At 41.6% G+C, this 24,908-nt stretch overlaps 1 protein-coding gene across 1 annotated transcript in view; it reads right to left on the bottom strand.

Moving 5' to 3' along the window:
• The window catches only part of LOC106601145 (BAI1-associated protein 3), a 35,868-nt gene extending 15,371 nt beyond the window's left edge, over positions 1-20,497 (bottom strand). Inside the window, exons 1-3 of the mRNA XM_045715073.2 lie at positions 20,257-20,497; positions 14,021-14,173; positions 989-1,076 (exon numbers count right to left, since the gene is read on the bottom strand). Of these exons, the coding sequence (XP_045571029.1) occupies positions 989-1,076; positions 14,021-14,166 (234 nt within the window). The 5' untranslated portion in view covers positions 14,167-14,173; positions 20,257-20,497. The remainder of the gene's footprint in view (positions 1-988; positions 1,077-14,020; positions 14,174-20,256) is intronic.
• Between the last annotated feature and the right edge of the window lie 4,411 nt (positions 20,498-24,908).

Raw genomic sequence — 24,908 nt, 5'->3', positions numbered from 1 at the left:
CAGTCCCAGTCTCTTTCCTCTTGTGTGGGAAGTGAGGGGGTAGAGAGCCATGGAGAGCAGCTTCTTGTGACAGCTGAGCCTCCAGCCTTTTGAGCGGCCTTCTCAACCTTGTCCGTCTGTCCCCTCAGAACACAGAGTTAAGAACGTACCGTAAGCTAGCTCCACAAATAGCTTGAAATGTACCAGACCGATGGATCCAGTCGGTACCTTTTGGCTGGTTCAACCCATTGGAACGTTGTTAAGGAGGGCGGCCATGTGTGTTGCGAAGCAGAGGATCGCTGGTTCGAGCCCAGTGTGGGGCAGTCGGACAGTGGAGGAAGCTAAGCTGTTAGCAGCACATTGACCCCAGTTACATAGGCATAGCAGAGAGGACCGGCGAGAGCAAAGTATGTGTATACTACCCAAGACCTTTCCTCTATAGTCTCCTTAAAAAATGTTATTTTTATTTCAAGGAACTTCCTGCTTAAAGCCCCCATGCAGTCTTTTTTATTTTATTTTTAAATCATCACTGCATGTCTAAAAAATCCCTGTGTGTGGTTACTTCATGAAAATAACTCAAAATGTACATTTTATCATTGCTCAGTCTGATTGTGTGGGCGTGTTGATACAAATGTAAATATATTTATATGCACAGCCCTGATTGGCAGATAGGATCGTCTAGACTCTCGTGCCTACCCCTTCAAAGTAAGAGGATACATATGCAAATAAAAGATGACTGGTCATTGGTCAGAATAATCAGATCAGATTGTGATGGGATGTCATGCTGGGGGCCAAAAACTCCATCCCACCTGAACAGGCTGAAATTCCAGTCGTTTTTTGTTATTCGTTTTTTAAAGCGCCAACACTAAAAGGGAATTATCATACTTTTCACAATTTCAGACTATTATTTCAACCTCATCGCATGGAAATATCTTCTTTTTTTTACAAGAAAATTGCGTTTTTGACTGCACTGCCCCTTTAAATAAACATAAGGAGGTTTAGGGTTTACCTCAGCCTGGGCAGCACACAGCAGATTCTCTTGTTTCTGGAGGATGCCATTCATACGCACAAAGAACTCTCCATTCCCCTCAGACAGCCTGTAAAACATACAGAGGGATAACACTGTCAATTAAATTCTCATTTGACACATTCTGTGAATTTTCTGTTAAGATTATAGAAACAAAACTGTCCTAAAGGGTCTATATAGAGAAACGCTTTCTTAACCCCTCAGTAAAGACTGTTACTCACAGATGCTTCTATCGTCCTTAGTAAATGTGGATTAGCTTTATTATGCTTGGTTTCCATTTAGCAAAAGACTAAAGGAGACTTAATGCTGAGCTGTCAATCACAACCAGCAACACATATAGTAGAGTATCATGAACAAGCTGTTATATTATATATGATTCAGTACCCCAGGTCTTTCACTTGACTAGACAGACATTCCTTCCTGCAGCAACACATCTGAGGGGAATTGTCTGTTATTATACAACGGGTGGGTCTAATCCTGAATGCTGATTGGTTAAAAGCGCATTCCAGACGGTGTCTATTCCACAAATTACCACCGGCTAAATCTATGACGTTAAAATGCCTATTTATTCTGTTCCACCTGACTGCGCAGCCCACTGTCTCATCAGCCCAGGCAGGGAAATTACACACTTGATCTCCACTATAAAAAGCATCTAGACATTATCTCACATTTCTTCTGGACTAACATTTAGTTTTCAACAGCGGAGATTTGTATAAACTTTACTGTCTGTCTCTCGAACATTTGCAACATTGTTTTAATGTTCAAATTCGATCTCCAACTGTCCCATAGTAATGAACGTGTATGGGTCGGGAGTCAGGACAAGAGAGAGAGGCAGGCAGCGTTTCTCAGCCTAAATCATGAATCAGCTGGCATAATTTTTTATGGATATATACAAAGAAATGTCAATTGAAAAAAGGTCAAACGAAATTAAGTACAGCTAGTTTGCAGTCTTTCCAGCTTCAGTTTCAAGTTATTGTGTTACTATAGCTGTGTTGTTGGCTAGCTCCTCTGAACAACAGTGTCCTAACGAGAGAGCAAATTTTCTATGCCAGCGAAACCGTGCCTCATTAGCTCATTGTTAAATGTCACTAGAAAACAGTATAAACAAATTGCTATTGTTATTCTGTCTGTACTGTTTGACGTGACTGTAAGTTAGTCGTAGTTGGCTAGCTAGCAAGCAAGGGATAAGAACGTTGCCAGCCAGTATGGCAATGGAACATTTAGAACGAACGACTGGGTCGCGTCCATAGATACAGAACAAAAAGACAATGACTGGGTCGCATCTCCGACAACCGAACCAATAGAATGAAGGACTAGCCGGTTTGGGTAGCAACCCTAGATTTGTTTCGGGACTATATCCTGTGGAAGGATGAAATAGTATGAATAAATTCATCAAAATAAAGTTTTTAATGAAAATATGTCAATCACTATTTGAATATGCTGGGAACCCCTTGTATAAAAGTGATAATGCCCTCGAAGCCGGTGGTTGGAGGATATATTGGCACAGTTTGCCAGCCCCCGACTTAGTCTCGGGTCTAACAGCACCCGTGACAATATATCCTCCAAATAACGGCTTCACTGGCATTATCACTTAAATAACGTGTGTCTGGGAACTTATGGTAGCCTAAGACAAGTATAAACAGACAGTGGATAGAAGGTGAGAAAGCAGCCCATCCAGTGGTGAATCATTCAATAAGAATCATCTCACTGCACTACACTTAAGGTCCTTGGGAGTTGCTGTGCTCCCTTGAGTAATAGCAAAAATATGAATCTCAACAAAGATTCAAAGCCACCCTACCATGTCTGCCGTAGAACATTATTCTATTCCAGGGAAGATACAAAATACATTCGATTTTTTCTCTCTCTGAGCTGGTGTACTCCTGGACTCCTGCCACTTGCTAATTTCATAGCCCCAGTCGCCATGGTGATGGAGGCACATTCGTGGCGGAGGGATTCACTGGCACAGCTGAACACCTTGGGAATACCCCCCTCTCCACCTCCCCAGACTAGAGGAGTGTTCTGGAATGAGTTGTGTGGCAGAGCACCAGGAGCAACAATACAGGCCTGACACCTCCACCCCACCCCCCTGCCCCCTACCTGTCTCCTAGCCCAGACCCCCTGTCTCATTATGCAGAGAGAAGACAGAGGAGCTGTCCACATGGCCCCCTCTCAGTCACACGCCTTTATTAGCGCTGCCTGTCACATCACAGCGGGTGCGTGGCAGTCTGGTGGCAGTCTGGTGGCAGCCGACACAGCGCCCACTGATCTCCCCATGCATTGCATTCCACGCCCCTGTCTGAGACAGTGTCTCCTGGGAGCAGGAGGTAGAGGGTGGTAACACTCCTGATTATTTATGGCCAGGGTACGTTTAGTGCGGGTCGAGGATGACAGAGGAATGAGGATGTCTGTCTGTCTTTACAATGGAAGCTTGACAGGATCCCCAAAGAGCTAAAATAACTCATTTCTGTAGAAATCTAATTAATGAGCATGAAAAACATTCCTTCAATACAGTGACAGAATTCAAGGTACAGATATTTTATTTATGTTGCAAAATGGTAGTCTTGTAACATGTCAGCCCTATTAAATAGGTACTTTCATATCTGATAGCTAGCCTGACATTTTTGTGAAGCAGCATGAAGGCATGCCAAGCTTGTCTGCTTTGTTAACAGGTTGGTTACATCATGAGTCATATGGTGATTAAAAAGGTTATTTGAGTCTATCAACATTTAACACTATGTATCCAAAACAAGACTTTGGCTCAGTGTTCAGTGTACCAGCGGCACCTTTCGCTTTTAACCTTTGTAAGTGTATTTTCTGACGTCTGGATTCTCTTTGAAGATTTGTATGATTAAGAAAAACCCACAATCACAAATTATAGGGGTCTGTGTGAGTCAGTCAATCTCTTTCTCTCTCCCTCTCGGTCTCCCTCCTTCCCTCTATCTCTCACACACACACACACACACACACACACACACACACACACACACACACACACACACACACACACACACACACACACACACACACACACACACACACACACACACACACACACACACACACACACACACACACACACACACACACACACACACACACACACACACTTTTATGTTGCTAGGAAACAGCTTCTTCCAATACAGTTTATTATTAATATTCCATTTTATTTTGAATATTTATTCAAAATCTTTGCTCATGTTTTGCTGTCTAAAAGGTAAATTATGAGATGAAACAGGCAAATAGACATGCAGACTCAGACGAACATATACAGATTCATACAGAGGAATACTTCATGTGTTTGGGTGTATGCTGAAACATGACATAAAAAAACTAAACAATTTTACAAAATAAATGTTTTCTCTTACATTTATCTTACATAGCCTGTGTCCCCATATGAATAGATATCATGAGGGTTATGAGGATGCAGCATCAAAGCTTCAGAAAGTATTTCCCAAAACACCACATAGAGAATGTTTGCTAGGTGTGAGTGTTCTGGTCTTTTTTGCATTCTTTAATATTAATGATAATGAATTAAGAAATTAAATGTTCTTGAGAATTAAAATCCCTCTAATGGTGTTACAAATCAATGAGCTTGGAATAATTTGGTAATGCCTGAATAATGATGGCTCGTGTTTAAGGTGAAGACAGGACTTTGAAAAGAGCAAGTCCCAGTCATCAGAAAATACAATCACCCTCAGGAAATGTCTGTCTATTGGTTAATAATCTCCTCTTCAGGGTACATTTCCCCACTGGGGATTTACAGTACTTCCTACATGTGACGTCTCTTTATGTACGACTAACATATAATGACTTCCTTTCATCCATGGATGAGAACCTACATTGTGATTATTTAGTTCTGACTGAAGAAACAACTGCTTATAATCTTTTCCCCCCATGTATGTTTGTCTCTGACCTGGAACTGACGTTACGTCAGACGCCCATCTGGGTAATTTACACCCTGGGTCGTCTACACTGGGCCGGGCACTGGTGCTTTAGCCATGCCTCATTTTCATCCTTGGTATTAATGAGCGTCAGTGTGGATCATAGGTGTCGGCTCTCTCTCTATCCCTCTCTATGGGTAATGAAGGACACAAACAGGCTTTCATGCAACCTAATGATGAGCATCCAGCGGCTCAGTCAGACTTCACTCAGGGTTCTCTCTAGCAGTCTTCAGTGGAAGACGATGACCATGGTTGCTACCTGCCTGGCAGAGGAAGACAAGTCTCTATTTCCTTCCTCCATCTCCCTCTACCTCCTCCTTCTTCTCTCCAAGTGGTGATAGAGTGAGTGATCATTTAGAGCCATCATGGTGACACAGGGGCCAGATCTAATTATAATCTCTCTCGTTGCAGTCCAGGTAGGTACAAAATGATGGATGGATGGAGAATGTCACATTTTCAGTGCAAATCAATGGGCCAGATTTATGTTATACTGATCCAATTCATCTCCCATAACTGGGTTGATAAAAGGGAGACCGGGGTTGATTGTCACATGTATTTTTTACTTGTGTGTATTTCTCAACACCAGTACTGTTAAGGTGTCAGCAAGCCTCGGTCAAACCGAACGAGTGTGCTCGCATACTCCCTTAAAAGACCTTTGCTTGAAAAACTTGAAAAGAAAAAACGGCAATAGTACTGTTTGTCCATCTTGAGACGCCGTAGCCAGTATACACTTCCTCAAAATAACTCAAGAAATGTGTCATAAATGTTTCATTTTTGTTGAGATTTTAGATCTAAGATGTTCAATGCAGTATTTCTCAAGTGAAACAATTTGCATGAAAGCGAGTCCTCTCTCGTTGAATGACAACAAACACTTCATTGAAGAATCCCTACTGTTGACCAATCGCTGGGAAAGGGACGTAGACTTAGGCTACCGACTTTGGCTTGCCTCGAGAGACATTTTTGTGTGCACGATCAGCCCCCCAAAAAACTTGCCGATGACCAAATGAACAAAACATCACAAAATGTCTTTTTTATGCCGTGAGAATACCATATGACATTTTAAGTAAATGTGTGTGTGTGTAAGCATGTGTTTGCACACGCATGTGTGCGTGTGTGGGTGTGTGACAGAAAATATATTTGTGAAAGAGAGGCAATGAAGGAAGCTAAAAGCACAACAACAACAAAAAAGCACAAAAGTGCTTGAGATGTATTATAGTGGAGTTGATAATGACAACCAACCCCCTAACCCCCCCAATGTAAATCAGACAGACTTTTCACATTTTGTTATGTAACAGCTTTATTCTAAAATTGATTACATCGTTTTTTCCCCGCATCAATCTATACACAATATCCCATAATGACAAAGCAAAACAGGTTATTAGAAATTGTTGCTAATTTATTTGAAAAATTATAATAATGAAATATCATATTTAGATAAGTACACTGTGTGCACAATTATTAGGCAAGTTGTATGTTTGAGGATTAATTTTATTATTGAACAACTACAGCGCTCTCGGTCAATCCAAAATGTTAATAAACCTCAAACCTGAATATTTAAGAAAGTAAAAGTGAGGTTTTGGCTTTCTTTGGAGAATATCTGTGTGCGCAGAATTATTAAGCAACTAAATGAAAAACGAAAAGTTCCCCATCTCACTTGTTTATTTTCATCTGTTAAAGTGAGAATAATTAACAAACAACTCAAAATGTATAAATAAACATTTCTGACATTTAAAAAAAAAAATCTGTGACCAATATAGCCACCCTTCTTTTCAATAACAGTCATAAGCCTTCCATCCATGGAGTCTGTCAGTTTCTTGATCTGTTGACAATCAACTTTTTGTGCAGCAGCAACCACAGCCTCCCAGACACTGGTCAGAGAGGTGTACTGTTTTCCTTCACCGTAAATCCTCCGTTTAAGAAGGGACCACAAGTTCTCAATAGGGTTTAGGTCAGGTGAGGAAGGAGGCCATGTCATTATTCTTTCATCTTTAAGGCCTTTACTGGCTAGCCACGCAGTGGAGTACTTCGATGCATGCGATGGAGCATTGTCCTGCATAAAAATCATGGTCTTCTTGAAAGATGCAGACTTTTTCCTGTACCACTGCTTGAAGAAAGTGTCTTCTAAAAACTGGCAGTAGGTTTGGGAGTTGAGTTTGAGTCCATCTTCAACCCGAAAAGGTCCAACTAGCTCATCTTTAATAATACCCCCCCATACCAGTACCCCACCTCCACCTTGCTGGCGTCTGAGTCGAAGTGGAGCCCCGTGCCCGTTACTGATCCAGCCACGGGCCCATCCATCTGGTCCGTCAAGAGTCACTCTCATCTCATCAGTCCATAAAACCTTTGAAAAATCTATCTTCAGATATTTCTTGTCTTGTCTTGACGTTTCAACTTATGTGTCTTGTTCAGTGGTGGTTGGGTTTCAGCCTTCCTTACCTTGGCCATGTCTCTGAGCACTGAACACCTTGTACTTCTGGGCAGGTAGGTTGCAGTTCTGGAATATGACAGCACTGGAGGATAATGGGTTCCTGGTAGCTTCATGTTTGATTCTTCTCAAATCTTTGGCAGTTAATTTGCGTCTTTTTTTCTCAACACGGTTCTTGCGACCCTGTTGACTATTTGCAACAAAACGTTTGATGGTTCTGTGATCACGCCCCAATATCTTAGCAATTTCAAGAGTGCTGCATTCCTCTGAAATACTTTTTAAAATTTTTGACTTTTCAGAGTCATTTAAATCAATTTTTTGGCCCATTTTGCCTGAGGAAAAGAAGCTGCCTAATAATTATACACACCTTGATATAGGGTGTTGATCTCCTTAGGCCACACCTTCCCGCATTACACAAATACACATCACCTGATATGCTTAAATCCAATAAGCATTCCAGTTTATACAGCTTGGAGTTGGGAAATATGCATAATAGTGATGATACGGTCAAAATACTGACTTGCCTAATAATTGTGCACACAGTGTATTCAGACCCTTTACTCAGTAAGTACTTTGTTCAAGCAACTTTGGCAGCAATTACAGCCTCGAGTCTTCTTGGGTATGACACTACAAGTTTGGCACACCTGTATTTGGGGAGTTTCTCCCATTCTTCTCTGCAGATCCTCTCAAGCTCTGTCAGTTTGGATGGGGAACATTGCTCCACAGCTTTTTTCAGGTCTCTCTTCAATCAGGTCCATTCTGGGCTCTGGCTGGGCTACTCAAGGACATTCAGAGATTTGTCCTGAAGCCACTCCTGCATTGTCTTGGCTGTGTGCTTAGGGTTGTTGTCCTGTTGGAAGGTGAACCTTCGCCCAAGTCTGAGGTCCAGAGCGCTCTGGAGCAGGTTTTCATCAAGGATCTCTCTGTACTTTGCACCGTTCATCTTTCCCTCGATCCTGACTAGCCTCCCAGACACTGCCGCTGAAAAACATCCCCACAGCATGATGCTGCCACCACCATGCTTCACCGTAGGGATTGTGCCAGGTTTCCTCCAGACATGATGCTTGGCATTCAGGCCAAAGAGCTTAATCTTTGTTTCATCAGACCAGAGAATCTTGTTTCTCATGGTCTGAGAGTCTTTAGGTGCCTTTTGGCAAACTCCAAGCGGGCTGTCATGTGCCTTTTACTGAGGAGTGGCTTCAGTCTGACCACTCTACCATAAAGGCTTGACTGGTAGAGTGCTGCAGAGATGGTTGTCCTTCTGGAAGGTTCCCCCATCACCACAGAATAACTCTAGAGCTCTGTCAGAGTGACCATCAGGTTCTTGGTCATCTCCTTCACCAAGGCCTTTCTCCCCCGATTGCTCAGTTTGGCCGGGCGGCCAGCTCTAGGAAGAGTCTTGATGGTTCCAAACTTCTTCCATTTAAGAATGATGGAGGTCACTGTGTTCTTGGGAACCTTCAATCCTGCAGCCATTTTTGGTACCTTTCCCCTGTGTCTCGACACAATCCTGTCTCGGACGTCTACGGACAATTCCCTCAACCTCATCGCTTGGTTTTTGCTCTGACATTCACTGTCAACTGTTGGACCTTATATAGACAGGTGTGTGCCTTTCCAGAACACGTCCAATCAATTGAATATACCACAGGGGGACTCCAATGAAGTTGTAGAAACATCTTAAGGATGATCAATGGAAACAGGACGCACTTGAGCTCAATTTCGTCTCATAGCAAAGGGTCTGAATACTTATGTAAATATGTTCAGTTTAAAAAAAATCATAAATTAGCAAAAATGTCTAAAAACCGGTTTTGCTTTGTCATTATGGGGTATTGAGTGTAGATTGATGAGGAACACATTTAATTTGATCAATTTTAGAATAAGGCTGTAACGTAACAAAATGTGGAAAAAGTCAATGGGTCAGAATACTTTCCGAATGCACTGTATGTAGATAGGTAGATAGGTAGATACAGTTGAAGTTGTAAGTTTACATACACCTTAACCAAATACATTTAAACTCAGTTTTTCACAATTCCTGACATTTTATCCTAGTAAAAATTCCCTGTCTTAGGTCAGTTAGGATCACCACTTTATTTTAAGAATGTAAAATGTCAGAATTATAGTAGAGAGAATGATTTATTTCAGCTTTTATTTCTTTCATCACATTCCCAGTGGGTCAGAAGTTTACATACACTCAATTAGTATTTGTTAGCATGGCCTTTAAATTGTTTAATTTTGGTCAAATGTTTCGGGAAGCCCTCCACAAGCTTCCCACAATAAGTTGGGTGAATTATGGCCCATTCCTCCTGATAGAGCTGGTGTAACTGAGTCAGGTTTGTAGGCCTCCTTGCTCGCATATGCCTTTTCAGTTCTGCCCACACATTTTCTACGGGATTAAGGTCAGGGCTTTGTGATGGCCACTCCAATACCTTGACTTTGTTGTCCTTAAGCCATTTTGCCAAAACTTTGGAAGTATGCTTGAGGTCATTGTCCATTTGGAAGACCCATTTGCGACCAAGCTTTAACTTCCTGACTGATGTCTTGAGATGTTGCTTCAATATATCCACATAATTTTCCATCCTCATAATGTCATCTATTTTGTGAAGTGCACCAGTACCTCCTGCAGCAAAGAACCCCCACAACATGATGCTGCCACCCCCGTGCTTCACGGTTGGGATGGTGTTCTTCGGCTTGCAAGCCTCCCCCTTTTTCCTCCAAACATAACGATGGTCATTATTGCCAAACAGTTCTATTTTTGTTTCATCAGACCAGAGGACATTTCTCCAAAAAGTACGATCTTTGTCCCCATGTGCAGTTGCAAACCGTAGTCTGGCTTTTTTATGGCGATTTTGGAGCAGTGGCTTCTTCCTTGCTGAGTGGCCTTTCAAGTTATGTCAATACAGGACTTGTTTTACTGTGGATATAGATACTTTTGTACCTGTTTCTTCCAGCATCTTCACAAGGTCTTTTGCTGTTGTTCTGGGATTGATTTGCGCTTTTTGCACCAAAGTACGTTCATCTTTAGGAGACAGAATGCGTCTCCTTCCTGAGCGGTATGACGGCTGCGTGGTCCCATGGTGTTTATACTACTTTTTGTACAGATGAACATGGTACCTTTTGGCGTTTGGAAATTGCTCCCAATGATGAACCAGACTTGTGGAGGTCTACATTTCTTTTCTGAGGTCTTGGCTGATGTCTATTGATTTTCCCATGATGTCAAGCAATGAGGCACGGAGTTTGAAGGTAGGCCTTGAAATACATCCACAGGTACACCTTCAATTGACTCAAATGATGTCAATTAGCCTATCAGAAGCTTCTAAAGCCATGACATCATTTTCTGTAATTTTCCAAGCTGTTTAAAGGCACAGTTAACTTAGTGTATGTAAACTTCTGACCCACTGGAACTGTGATAGAGTGAATTATAAATTAAATAATCTGTCTGTAAACAATTGTTGGAAAAAATGACTTGTGTCATGCACAAACTAGATGTCCTAACCAACTTGCCAAAACTATAGTTTGTTAATTAACAAGAAATTTGTGGAGTGGTTGAAAAACGAGTTTCAATGACTCCAACCTAAGTGTATGTAAACTTCCGACTTCAACTGTAGATAGATAGGTAGATAGGTAGTGCATTTACTATCTTCAAAGATGACACAAAAAACAGACATAGTCGGCCTAGGCTACTAGGCATATTACACATATAACACAACAAAACAAAAGACAGGACGACATTGTCATCACCTAGAGCATTGCATACAGACATCATGTTTTCTATTGGTCGATCATTAGCCAACTTTTTACATTCTTTTTAAATGACGTTATGGTCGACATGGCTTTGAGTTGCTGTGGTAGTTTGTTCCACTCAACAGCGCCAGTATATAAAAAGGTGTTCTTCCCAAATAGACTCTTACATGTAAAAACGAGTTAAGATGCGAGATACCACATGGCTTGACCTAGAAACGTTTACAAAAAAGCACCAATATATATACGTTTTGATTTTACCTATGAAAAACACATGAATTCCCCTCACCTCAATGTTTCATTATGCTGACACAAATTGACCAGGTATATGAGTTATTTTATAAAATTCATACATCACACCCTTAAAAATATTACATTGGGAGTAATTAGCACTGTGACAACCAACTCATGATACAATCAACTCCTGAGACAACCAACCCGTGATACGACCAACGCCTGAAACAACCAACCCGTGATACAACCAACGCCTGAGACAACCCACCTCAGACAACCCACCTCAGACAACCCACCCCTGAAACAACCATTTTCTGAGACAACCCACTCCTGAGACAACCCACCCCTGAGACAACCCACCCCTGAGACAAACCCACCCCTGAGACAAACCTACCCCTGAGACAAACCCACCCCTGAGACAAACCTACCCCTGAGACAAACCCACCCCTGAGACAAACCTACCTCTGAGACAAACCTACCTCTGAGACAAACCCACCCCTGAGACAAACCCACCCCTGAGACAAACCCACCCCTGAGACAAACCTACCTCTGAGACAAACCTACCTCTGAGACAAACCTACCTCTGAGACAAACCTACCTCTGAGACAAACCCACCCCTGAGACAACCCACCCCTGAGACAAACCCACCCCTGAGACAAACCCACCCCTGAGACAAACCCACCCCTGAGACAAACCTACCCCTGAGACAAACCTACCTCTGAGACAAACCCACCCCTGAGACAACCCCACCCCTGAGACAACCCCACCCCTGAGACAAACCTACCTCTGAGACAACCCCACCCCTGAGACAAACCTACCTCTGAGACAACCCACCCCTGAGACAACCCACCCCGAGACAATCAACTCCTGATACAACCAACGCCTGAGACAACCCACCTCAGACAACCCACCTCAGACAACCCACCTCAGACAACCCACCCCTGAAACAACCAACGCCTGAAACAACCCACCCCTGAGACAAACCTACCCCTGAGACAACCCACCCCTGAGACAACCCACCCCTGAGACAACCCACCCAAATCTCCCCTGTGTATCAATAGTGTTGGGTCACTGTAGCGCCTCAAGTCTTTTAAAGAGCCAGTGTTTAATAATTCAACAGATCAAAGTAATAATTACAAAAGGTTCTGCTCAGAGCATCACAGGTGTTTTTCTGCCTCGCAAATAAAATAGGCGCCGTCATTAACAATCTAGCTGTTCATATTTTAGGAGCAGGCTGTAACAAACAGACGTTGTTGGGTTGCTATAGAAACCTCAAGGTTCACATGCCCATTAGTTTTGGATTTGACATTTAGCTGAAGAGGAATCAAAACAGAAGACTCGCGCCAAAGGATGACTGGAAAAACTATTGATTTATTCACCTGCGCCTGTCAATTCTGCTGTGGCCTATTCATCTGCCAATATCCTTAGGATGACAGCTCATCACAACCATCTCAGTTTGGGGTTAATCAATCAAATAAATGTGTTAATAAATAACATAAGACAATTCTGTTGATACGTCTTGGATTAATTTGGTTCGTTCTTTTTCGATAAAAGTTATGAAAAGTTCTAGAGTTATATATTAAAGATAAATGATATACCATTTAAGTATTTCTAAGTGTTGTTCCTCCCAAAAGCAATGTTCCCCGTTCACTGAGTGTCTGACTGTGCATGTAGCTGTTGGTATTTTGGGATGTTTGATATCTCCTTGGGGAAGACCTGCCTGATCGAGGCATTTTAGAAACAGGTCCCATCTCTGGAGTAGAGGAGAGGGACACATTAAACATATTGGGTTTGTCCAGAATATTTATAGTCCCCAGCACCAGACTAGGCCTTCTTCTCAGAGACAGAGGAACCTTTCCTTCATCCAGTCTGAATGTTCCTGTGTGTAGCTGTATCTGTCATACTGACTTTCTCCCTGGCTAACCATCAATGCCCCTCTCTCCACTCAAGCCATACCAGAGACTGACTGCCTTTTCAAACTGGTTATAAGGCTGACTAGAGACAGCTTTCGCTTTCCATTTTTTTAATTACTTTCTTTGCAAGCGCTTTGAGATTCTATGTCGTAATGAAAAGTGCTATATTATTATTATTACCTGAGTGAGTGAGTGAGTGAGTGAGTGAGTGAGTGAGTGAGTGAGTGAGTGAGTGAGTGAGTGAGTGAGTGAGTGAGTGAGTGAGTGAGTGAGTGAGTGAGTGAGTGAGTGAGTGAGTGAGTGTGTGAGTGAGTGAGTATCCATGTTTACATACATGTGTGCGATTATAACTGCTGTTGCTTCTGTGTGCCACTGAGCCTCACCCGTGAGGTAGCAGGTCAGGGCAGTGTGTGAGACTCACCCATGAGGTAGTTGGTCAGGGCAGTGTGTGAGACTCACCCATGAGGTAGTTGGTCAGGGCAGTGTGTGAGACTCACCCATGAGGTAACTGGTCAGGGCAGAGTGTGAGACTCACCCGTGAGGTAGTTGGTCAGGGCAGTGTGTGAGACTCACCCATGAGGTAGTTGGTCAGGGCAGTGTGTGAGACTCACCTGTGAGGTAGTTGGTCAGGGCAGAGTGTGAGACTCACCCATGAGGTAACTGGTCAGGGCAGTGTGTGAGACTCACCCGTGAGGTAACTGGTCAGGGCAGTGTGTGAGACTCACCCGTGAGGTAGTTGGTCAGGGCAGTGTGTGAGACTCACCCATGAGGTAGTTGGTCAGGGCAGTGTGTGACGGGGATGCTGCTGGCTGCTGAGGCTGCTGGCTCCCTCCTCCCCCTCAGAGACTGGCTCCTCTGCACCTGCCTCAGAACACTGCTCTTCAGGTCCAGCAACGTCGTCATGCTCATTCACTACCTGGGGTCACAAGGAGAATAATTCACATGAACATGAACCTAAAACAAGTGTCAGGTTGCACAACAATGTTCAGTACATGTCTGAAAATCCTTGTAATTGTTTATCCCAGTGTTTATTTGAACTATAGTTGGATATACAGTATCTACCACAGATGTGATATATCCACTTGAGGAGCTTCCCTTTGGCTACACATAAACACAGGGCTAATCACAGTAATCACACCCTCTTAACTCAATTATACTCAACCCATGGCAGAAGGTACGTGCTATTTCTGTCCAAAGCTGACTGATATCGTATGCTGGTTGATTTCATCATAGACTTGCTGGTTGGCCACTGTTGTGACAAGCCTACCTGCAATAACTCTCATTAAAGCAATGCTCCCTCAAATCCTCCTCCACCGACCCCCATCTACTGTAGCAGAGAGAAGTGCTGCTAAGATAGAAGTATGATCATCACAGACGTCTAATTCATCCCTGACTTTGTTCTTAAGGGTTCTAGTTAAACTGTGATACGATATGAGATTTCTAAAGAACAAGGCCATCGTTAGGTTCCACCTCAGTGAGTATGAGTCACTCTCCAGCCTCTGCCAGCTTGTATAGTGGCTGACACCAGTAGACGCAGTAACAGTACAATGTAGAGGTAGAGAAAAAACTAAAAGGCACTAAAAGACAAGAAATGACATGGATACAAGAGAGAGGGTTTGATTGATGGCAAAGTTTTTTTCAGGGGACAGATAGACACTCTTTTCATCAGCTGACAGCAAATGTCTTTCTTTTGTCACATCTCTGAGGGAAGAGGAAGAGAGACAGACTGGCAGCTCTGTGTCCTGCTTTCTCTCAAACAGTGAAAGTGACACATTAAATAACACAGCTAGCTAGACAATATATTTGTAATAGGAATTAACTCAATGTAACTGGTCGAGACAGAGAGTGCGCTTGCCTCGTACTTTTCGTTAGAATGTCAATAGTATCATCGATGTAGGTAGTCATATGTCTATGATGCCACCAGTGAGGAAGGTTTTGGATTGCAGTGCCCCTTGGATATGGGTCAAAAGAGTTACTGCCTATGAATGAAGTGGGTTTGAATCTCATGCCACTATTTCCTATACAGTGACAGCATAGTTAAACCCACATGATAAGAAGTACTGTTTTCATTTCTCATTTTCATTTCTCAGGGAGGCTTTTGTGAGAGAGATTAGTTCATATATTTGCCATCTGTGTGCACCATTTCATGTTTCCCCAAGGTCACTAGACACCTGATGCTGTTTTAACAGAGCAAAGTACTAACACCAGATACCTGCTTGTGTCTCAGATCCAATACATGTCTGTTAGGTATACACTTGCAGCTCTGACTGGTGACAGTTAGCAAAGCATCACAGTCATGGAGAAGCCTTCTCCCAGGTGAGCAGCTCATTTCAATTAGACGTGGCTGGCCTCCCAACTGGATATCACTCTGTCCCAGTCATCAAGTCCCAGTGACAAAAAACGCGTCAACGTGCCAAGGAAACACTCACAGCCAAGTGAATATCACTCACTCTCACACTCTCACTCTCACTCTCACACATCACAGGTGCCCGGACCTTAACAGGGACTGACGGCGATGCTCAACACTGTATTTCTCCTGTGAGAAGCCAGCGAGCACCGGCAGCAAAAGGCTCCTTGCTGTTAGGGGATGGAGGGGTCTCTATGGTAACGGTGGAGGGCGAGAAAAGGGTTGGTAAATCCAGGTAGACAGAATTCTACCGAGGCAGGCTGCATAAATAATCACTTGATGTTATTATATCAGTCTTCCCCTGGCCAGGCTAGCTTACCAAACCACAGCACCAATGAGGCAAAAGTGGGTCCCGATCCCACCTGGATTCTCATCTCCGTATTCAGGGAGGCTAAAGGACTGCAAATGCCCCATCATCAGACTCCCAGAGAGCCAGAATGACACAGTTCTTTCCAAAGCCAATTGTGATGAAGATAAAAAATGGATTTATGACTCATATCTATAAAAGAAATCTCCCATTCCGTCGCTGGGGACTCATCCTGCTGCTGATGTCATTACCATCCTTATAGATTGGTTAACCTACTGGTATCTATCAAATGACATCAGCCAGCCTAGACTGCTGCTGTAAAGTGTATCCATCAGTGGGACCCTGGAGTCTCACAGCAAGCTTTCTTGATCTCATTTCTTCAGGATTGAGTGAACAGATTCTGCCATGATATCATATTCAAAATAGAGGGCAGGCATTTTTAGAAAATGTCATTTGAATGCCGTTGTTATCAATTAGTCCACAAGTGTTATCTATTTAGCCATGTTTGGTGATGGTCCTGCCAGTCCCTCAGAATACAGATTGTTTAAATGATCTTCTTTGGTCCTATGGGAGATCTACTTGATTATGTGCATGGGCTGTACTGTATATGGCCTACTGTGTGTGCGTGTGTGTGTGTGCGTGTGTGCGTGTGTGCGTGTGTGTGTGTGTGTGTGTGTGTGTGTGTGTTTTTTTTTTCTCTAATCCAATTGTATTTTCCACAGTTGTAATTTCTCAATATTATTGTGGTTTTGGGACATACTGAAAATTATAATTAAATAATAAAGATATCCACATGTTGACCTTCAGCTTTGTCAAAATGTAATTACATTCAAAGACACACAAAAACAACATCATTATGGAACAAACCCAATTAACAACTATCTATTTGATTGATGAATCCTTTGTGCATGGGCCAAACAAGTGGTCACTCAGGCCCACAGACTGAAACCTGTGTGAATAGCTCATCACAGATAATCAGGGGGTAAAGGACCTTATTGATTTAACAAGGGCTCACCTATGTCCAACACAAACATAACAGCTATACTAGAGTCCTGGGAATTGTGACATGGCAGACAGAAGCTGTTGGGCTGGGAGCTCCACATCAAGCCTTTAAGGCTCTTGTTGAACATGGAGAGAAAATTCCTCACATGGAATGGGGAGACATAGCTACAGTATCATTGGGATCTGTGTGCATGTCTAGATAGATAAAGGCTCTGATCTCCTCCAGGCTTTGGCAGAACCACCGGATGACAATCAGAGGTTCCACGGTAGCAGCTTATTCTCAGCAGCCCCTGCACAGCCAATCTTGGGAGTGATCAGCGGGCGCTCAATTCAGGCTTGACATAAGACTGACACTTTGCATCTGAGATCGATAGGCAGTGAATATTCCTCAGTGTTGGTGGGAAAGAGTCTGGGAGCTGTTTTACAGCATGGGTAGTCTTTCTGTGCTAGTTAGGCTATACAAAGCCACAACCTGGCAACACAGCAGAAGCTACTTAGAGAGCCACATGAACAAGGGCATACCGCAGGGAGCAACAATTCTCTATTCAATGAGAATGAACTTTTAGGACTATTCTCTGAATACACTGGGTACATGCAATGCATTACATGATATGTAAAACAATACAGACTGGTTATGTTATGTAGATAAGGAAGGTCTCCTCTCTATGCTACTCAACTCAACTCTCAATACAAACACAACCTCAAACACAACACAATATCAACCATGGTGACTATGACAGGATATTCATTATTATATGAAACGTTGCATGATGGTGAAGGTAAATGCTTATGAGCTCGATCCTTTACAAAACCATGATCCTGTGTGAAGTGACAAATGAATGATTCACAGTGTGTTCGTCTCTCTTTAGAAAAAATGACCAGGGAACCCTTCAACCAACATAATACGGCCTGGATCCTTAGAATCATGGTCATAAGTAGGCCTACTATAAGGGCCAAATTGACATACGGACACATCAAAATGAAGTTAACCTCTCACTCAACATTTTCACAAGTTGCTCGTTGGATGTTTAAGGAGAGAGAGAGGGGTGTGGGGAATAGACAGGGTTAGCCAGTGTTTTTATAGCACCAGTAGTGCTGAGAGAGTGACTCATAGGGCTAGACTCTAGAATCAAGTAGTCTCTAACCTGCAACAGAAGGCTTTCTCAAAGCTCTGAGGGAAGAAACTGTACCACACAGACAGATTTAAACTGTCAATCGATAAGAGAATGGAATTTATTTTATAGCCATAGATGTAACCATAGATGTGGGACCAACCATTCAAGTGACTGTTGTGTTTAGAATGATCTCTCCGCGACAGCGATTTCTAATCAACCGTGTTTTTCATATCTCAAACTGAAGTGACCGTTACAGAACCAAGCAATCAAACAATCACATGTCACAATACATTAGGCATAACCCAAAAATAACAGCACTATCAAACTGTGTGCTAATGTGCAGACATAACATGCCTATACTGTAATTGTTCTCTTTGTATAAGACTGAGAGACCTATTTTCTCAAGAGAACTCATAGTTGGCTGGGTAGAGTCCCTCTCTCCCTCCATCCTTCATCCCTCTACAAGGGGGACATCTAAGAATTATGTGAAACAAAATGGTAAAAGAAAATCGGATTCAGCGTTTTCTGTCTTTTGGGACTTTACGATGTGTGTCCAGAGGCACATTTTGTTAAATTATTTTGATTAGTGTAATATGATGCAGGATTAATTACAGGCTATGAGGCTATTCATGTAGGAGAGGCAAAATTCAGTGGAGGAAATAATATTTTCTTCACTGAAAGCATCCACTGGGTACATGATGTTGAAATGTAATTCATTATTTAAACTCTAAGTGATTACTTTCTAGGTGCAGTGGAAATAAAACAACACCTGTCTGAGTTATTTGTCTCCTTAAGATACTTAACGAGCTCCTTCTAAGTGAACACTTAGGACCCCGCTTGTTTTTGTTTACCTCTAAAGAGCTTCATTCAAAAAAGGAAATCATATTCCTGCAATCTGCATTACAGTCATTCACCTCTTTGGTACATGCAAATCGTCTGAGTGCAGAGCGTATTGCCACAAAGACCAGACTGATTATGCATCAACCCTCTTCATTGAAATTCACAAATGAGGGCCAATATCGCACAATTATTGGAGAGAGAGCATCGGTACTTTCAGAAGTACTGTTAAAAGTTAAAAGGGAGGTTACCAGGAGTGATTGCTATAATGAACACACCAACCATCCCTACATCAGGTTAGTCAGTTTCCAAGACAACTGCATGATATATACACAAGAAAGGTTCCCTTCGCGAATACATCCCTCATGCAGAAAACTATGCCCCATGACAATTTAGCAGGACTGGATGATTGGGGAAAAGTATGCTCTACAAAGGATTCTGATTGTACAGTAATGAAGATTTGTTGAGAGCACTATAAGTGTAACTATGCAGTTATTATTAATTCACACATCTAGCCTTTAAGTGAAAATAATAATTGATAGACATACTTGAGTACTTAAAAAAAAGGTGTGTGCATCTCTGCCTGTCTGTTTCTTAAATTATTTCGACATACCAAATAAGAGCTTTAGTTCAGCAAGGTTGGGTTGCCTTGACCCATGCAGGGAACAGGTTGCAGCTTTTCAAAACGTATCATTGACATGAACAACTAAGATGGAACAATAGGATGAAATCCTTTGAAACAAGCACATGCAGAGTGCATGTTAGAGAACACAAGATCCTCTGAAAGATAGTCGACTAATTATAGCCTACAACTAAATGACTGAATAATATATTTGTGCGTACCATTAGACAACATCTTGTTGAGGAAATGAAATCACCTGTTCTACTTTTTTTCTGGTCAATAATCAACCAACAGATCAACCAAAAGCATCATGAATAACTAGGATTTCATTTTAAAACAGAAATTAATATTACTGGATTCTGAGGGGATGGATAAACAACTTTTTCTTAGAATAATAAACTTAAAGGGGGACTCGCATATAAGTGTCAACAAAACGACATTCATACACATAAGCTTTACCATGGCATAAAATATTTATCTGTCAACTTATTAAAATATTGGTTGATTATGCACGCAAGTTGGTTACAATTAAAATCAACAGGTATGAAAACAATGAAATGTCCCCTCCAAAATGTTCACATATTGAAACAGCACACAATCAATAATGCAAAGTGCTCTTTTCATCTTTTAAACAGACATGGAATAGAGATGGTATACGTGCAACTAAATTAAGTTGAAATGCTGTAGATAAAGAAAAAATAATGCTCACCTGTAGCTTTCTCATTCACAGTTGCGATGTGCGTATGTTTTTGCTTGCGTCTCTGAGTTCGTGTTGTAGCACAACAAAATCGACGGAAAATACGTGTTTGTCTCTTTAAGATAGGAGATAGTCATCGGCCGCAATAAACGTTAATTAATTTTATTTGATCACAAACAAACGCTCTCATTTTTCCTGGAGATGTTTTCTTCTTCACTCATGCTATACCGGTGGTCTCCATATATAGTCACAGGAAGTCAAGGCACACTTTCCCCGCCTCGGGCTGTTGCGGAGGGATGTAAGAAATACGCTCTGTGAAGAAGAGGGTAGATCCACATGTCACATTTAGCTAGCTCTACCTGTGTCTTCTGTCATAATCATCTGCTATAGCTTAAAAAAGATACAATAATAAAGAATATTTGTGTTCAGCCAACTACACCAGCATTAACACAACAGGTTATTGTTTATTTGGTACAGGGAACAGTTGATGGAATATGTACCTGAAGTCAAACATTATCAAGTCAACCTGTAAACGGGCCATATTTGGCCTGCAAGTGGTTTTATTATTAGACATAAAAGACTGTAAAACACCAGGAAATCAACTCCAAGTGATTTAAATTTTGGAAATCTGTTCCCAAGTATTCCCACGCATAATACAGAGAAACATGTAACTACACACAAATGTAAGCAAGGTTTGAAATGATTGTTTTAGTCAAATATTGTATTTGTTTGGGCTACTTGGGGTCAAATTGCAGTCTACAAATTATTTATAATTATGTTCCGGCCCCCCAACCATCAGCTCAAGAAAAAATTGACCCATGACTGAATATAGTTCATGATCCCTTCTGTGAATGATGGAAATTGTAAATAATAGGCTATAACATGACAACAGGTATTGAGGTGGAATTGTCTGCCTCCCAACCAGATCCAAAATATACAAATTCTGGTAAAGCTTACAAAACTCATGATATTGAAATAAATGTGTACCTCAACTGAGTGACGATGTCAAATAGACATTTATGGTATTTGTATTAAGGTCTAACATGGTGATTAACTTACAAGCTTGACATTTCTCAAGGTCGCCCCTTGTACTGAGGCTACTGAGAAGAGGTGAGATCCTACAGAGTTATACTGAAGACATTCATTAAAAGCATTGGGAGATATAAAATTGACTGTGAGTTTGTTCCCTCATAACCGAACAGCAAAAAACTGAAAAAAAAGTGTTGCGAAATGTATCACGCAAATAGCATGACACAAGGTAGGCTCAGCGATGTACAAACTATCTATGGAATAAAAATATATATTTCAGGTAGACTAGACAATCTGACCTTAATGGCAATGTACTGTTATAATCTCCACCCAGCACAGCCAAAAGAGGACTGGCCATCCCTCAGAGCCTGGTTCCACTCTAGGTTTCCTTCTTAGGATCCTGCCTTTCTAGGGAGTTTTTCCTAGCCACTCTGCTTCTACATCTGCATTGCTTGCTGTTTGGGGTTTTAGGCTGAGTTTCTGTATAAGCACTTTGTGACATCTGCTGACGTAGAAAGGGCTTTATAAATAAATGTGAGTGATTGATTGACAACAATTGTGTGGTGCGAAAGGAGAGGCAAGAATCAGACGCAGGTTTGAAACAACTCCTAGGTCTCTCAGAAACATGTTTCAAACTGTCTATCGATTGGTTCAGTAGTTCAATTTACACATCCTAGCATAGACCCCTGGGAATGAACCCGGTCATGAGGGTCAGGCTGAAGACGATCTACAATCACTTTGAATGGCTGTCACTCAGGGGATCAGAGGTTCCACCACCCAATTGGATGTAATATTGAGTGACACAGAAATGTACTCAATTCAACCCTTCCTCACTCCATTACATTTTACATTTATCCAGAGCATACATTTTCTTCTTTTTTTTCATACTGGTCCCCATGGGAATCGAACCCACAACCATCTCCGCAGGAAGACAACTGAGCCACATGGGACCCAATGCCAGGCATTGATCTGTATGAGCTGTTAACTCAGAATGTGTGTGAACTCTGAATGTGTGTGAACTCTGAATCTCCTATACCCAATGCTTAATTGGCCAGCACAGCAGAAAAGGCTTCCTGCTTGGGTGATGTTTTTTCTCCCCCAACTCCGTTTAGCATAGCCGCATCATACTGTGACACAAAACGCATCATACTGTGACAATTTCTGTATTTTGAAAGTCAGTGGTGGAAGAAGTATTCAATTGTCATACTTGAGTAAAAGTAAAGATCCCTTAATAGAAAATGACTCACATAAAAGTGAAAGTCACCCAGTAAAATAGTACTTGAGTAAAAGTCTAAAAGTCTAATTTACAAACACAGTATTTGTGTTTAGTGAATCCGCCAGATCAGAGGCAGTACGGATGACAATGCGTTATATTGATAGGTGCATGAATTGGACCATAATGCTGTCCTGCCTGAGCATTTGAAATGTAATGAGTATTTTTCGGTGTCAGGGACAATGTATGGGAGTAAGTACATATTTTCTTTAGGAATGTTGTCAAAAATATAAATAGTAAAGTACAGATACCCCAAAAAACGACTTAAGTAGTACATTAAAGTATTTTTACTTAAGTACTTCACACCACTGATGAAAGTTATTTTTCTTAAAAACTCGATTGCTGACAAGCAAAACATTTTGGGACATTATCATCAGTGGACTAACCTGGAGCGCTGGAATTCTCTTCCAATTTCATGGTTAGGTAGAATATCCCTCTTGAAAATGAATGTTTTACCTAGACTACTTAATAACCCAATCCAAATGATCCCGGTCTTATTAAAGTAATAAAATGTTTAAAACGGCTGGTTAAGTTCCTTTATATGGAGTAAACACAAGCCAAGACTTAAGATGGCAATATTGCAGCTGCCAGGTTCTATAGGGGTCTTAGATCTGCCCAATATCAGGTTTTATAAGTGTTGTCCCCACTTAAGGCATATTACTGACTGGATAACAAATGATGACTCCTCTATTTGGTTAGATATTGAGACTTCTTTTTCAAAATACCCCTTGCAGGATCTTTTATTTTTCAGAAGCTTCAAATCTATAAAAGATAGCTGCAATAATCCCATTACACTTAATACACTCAAAGCATGGAGATCAGTCCAACGTTTTGAGGGAAGGTCCAAACTAACCTCTGCTCTTACCCCGATTCTTAACAACCCCAATTTTGTAACAGGATGGCTGGATGTAGCTTTAACCTTTGGCTTAATAAGGGCATAGGCAGACTAAATGATTTATTAGCTGACAAGATTCTAATGTCATTGGAGCAGATGGTTGAGAAATATCAGCTTCCCAAAGCAGGATTATTTCCGCTTTCTACAAATCAGACATATTTTGAAGAGCACCATCTTGGTTGGCAACCCTGATATGTCTGTCATTGAAAGAATGCATTTTTTCTCACAAGGAAATGTCTGTAAGTTCATTTTATGATGCTTTAAGGCCCCTTTCTGCTATAGACACACAAGGGGTCAAGCCAGTGTGGGAGAATGAACTGTCAGTTATTATTCGACGAGGAGATGTGGGAGGACATTTGGAGATATGCACGGTCCTTTTCCAAATTACAAAGGTACTGTTCTAATGTCCTTCAAGAAATTGAACAAATTCTAGGGGTCGACCTAGAATTGGACCCGGTTTCTTTGCTGTTAGGTCTCCCTTGTAGGCATGTTACCTCTGTGGGTAAGAGAAGGTTGTAAAACATCCTTACCTTCGCAGAGAGGAAAAACATCCTCTTACAGTGGATTACTGACAAGGTCCCATCTTTTAAAGGTTGGCATAAGATACTATTTCAATTGGTTCCATTGGAATATTTGACATGTACATTACATTCTAAAACAGATCAGTTGTACAAAGTGTGGGAACCTTACCTGAATTACCAATAACCTGATTTATCAGCTATCATGCTGCAAGGATTCTCTTAGAATGGTTGTTTACTTGTCTCATGATTATACTGTACGTTCCATGTATTGGGGCTAATTCCTTTATTTAAACCAAGTTTTGTGTTCAATTTCTATCTGTTTGTTCGTTTTTTTATTCTTATTTTATCTTTTTGTTGTATCTTAATATGGAAGAAAACTTACAATAAATGAAACAAATACCAAAAGATAGTTTTTGAGTGGTATTTTGGCTCTAGCCTAATATGGGAAGGGCTGCTACTAAACCAGACTTTGGCTCAGAAAATACCATAGCTGGCTTCCTCCTTGTGAACCTATAATGCACTTGAAGGATGGCCACCAATACTGCCAGCATGACTTTTAGGGTTCCATGTTATTTGATGGTGGGCTGTATGGTGTACTGTTGTGAATAGGCTGCAGGATATAACATCCCATAACATGCTGATACATGCTACACCCATCTAAGGACTGGCTATCTCTTTCCTAGCTTTTGACAGGTTTTCAGATCAGAAGCTTTTTCCCTCTGGATTGTGGAGGCTATTTCGTCTGCTTATTCAAATGCTGTCCAAGAGTCCCCGCAGGGGTTCTGAGTCACGGCATGGGTGTTACCACCTCCTGGGCACTGCTCAGAGGTGATCTTTTGAGGACATCTGTGCTGCAACCGTCTGGGCATCCATGCTGCAACCGTCTGGGCATCCATGCACACATTGTGGGGTTTTGTAATTGGATTATTACAGACTTTTAACTAGT

This window comes from Salmo salar, chromosome 03, assembly GCF_965601325.2.
Source record: "Salmo salar chromosome 03, fSalSal1, whole genome shotgun sequence".
NCBI lineage: Eukaryota > Metazoa > Chordata > Actinopteri > Salmoniformes > Salmonidae > Salmo > Salmo salar.
The sequence above is the reverse complement of the archived record's forward strand: the minus strand, read 5'-3'. Positions and strand labels throughout refer to the sequence as shown.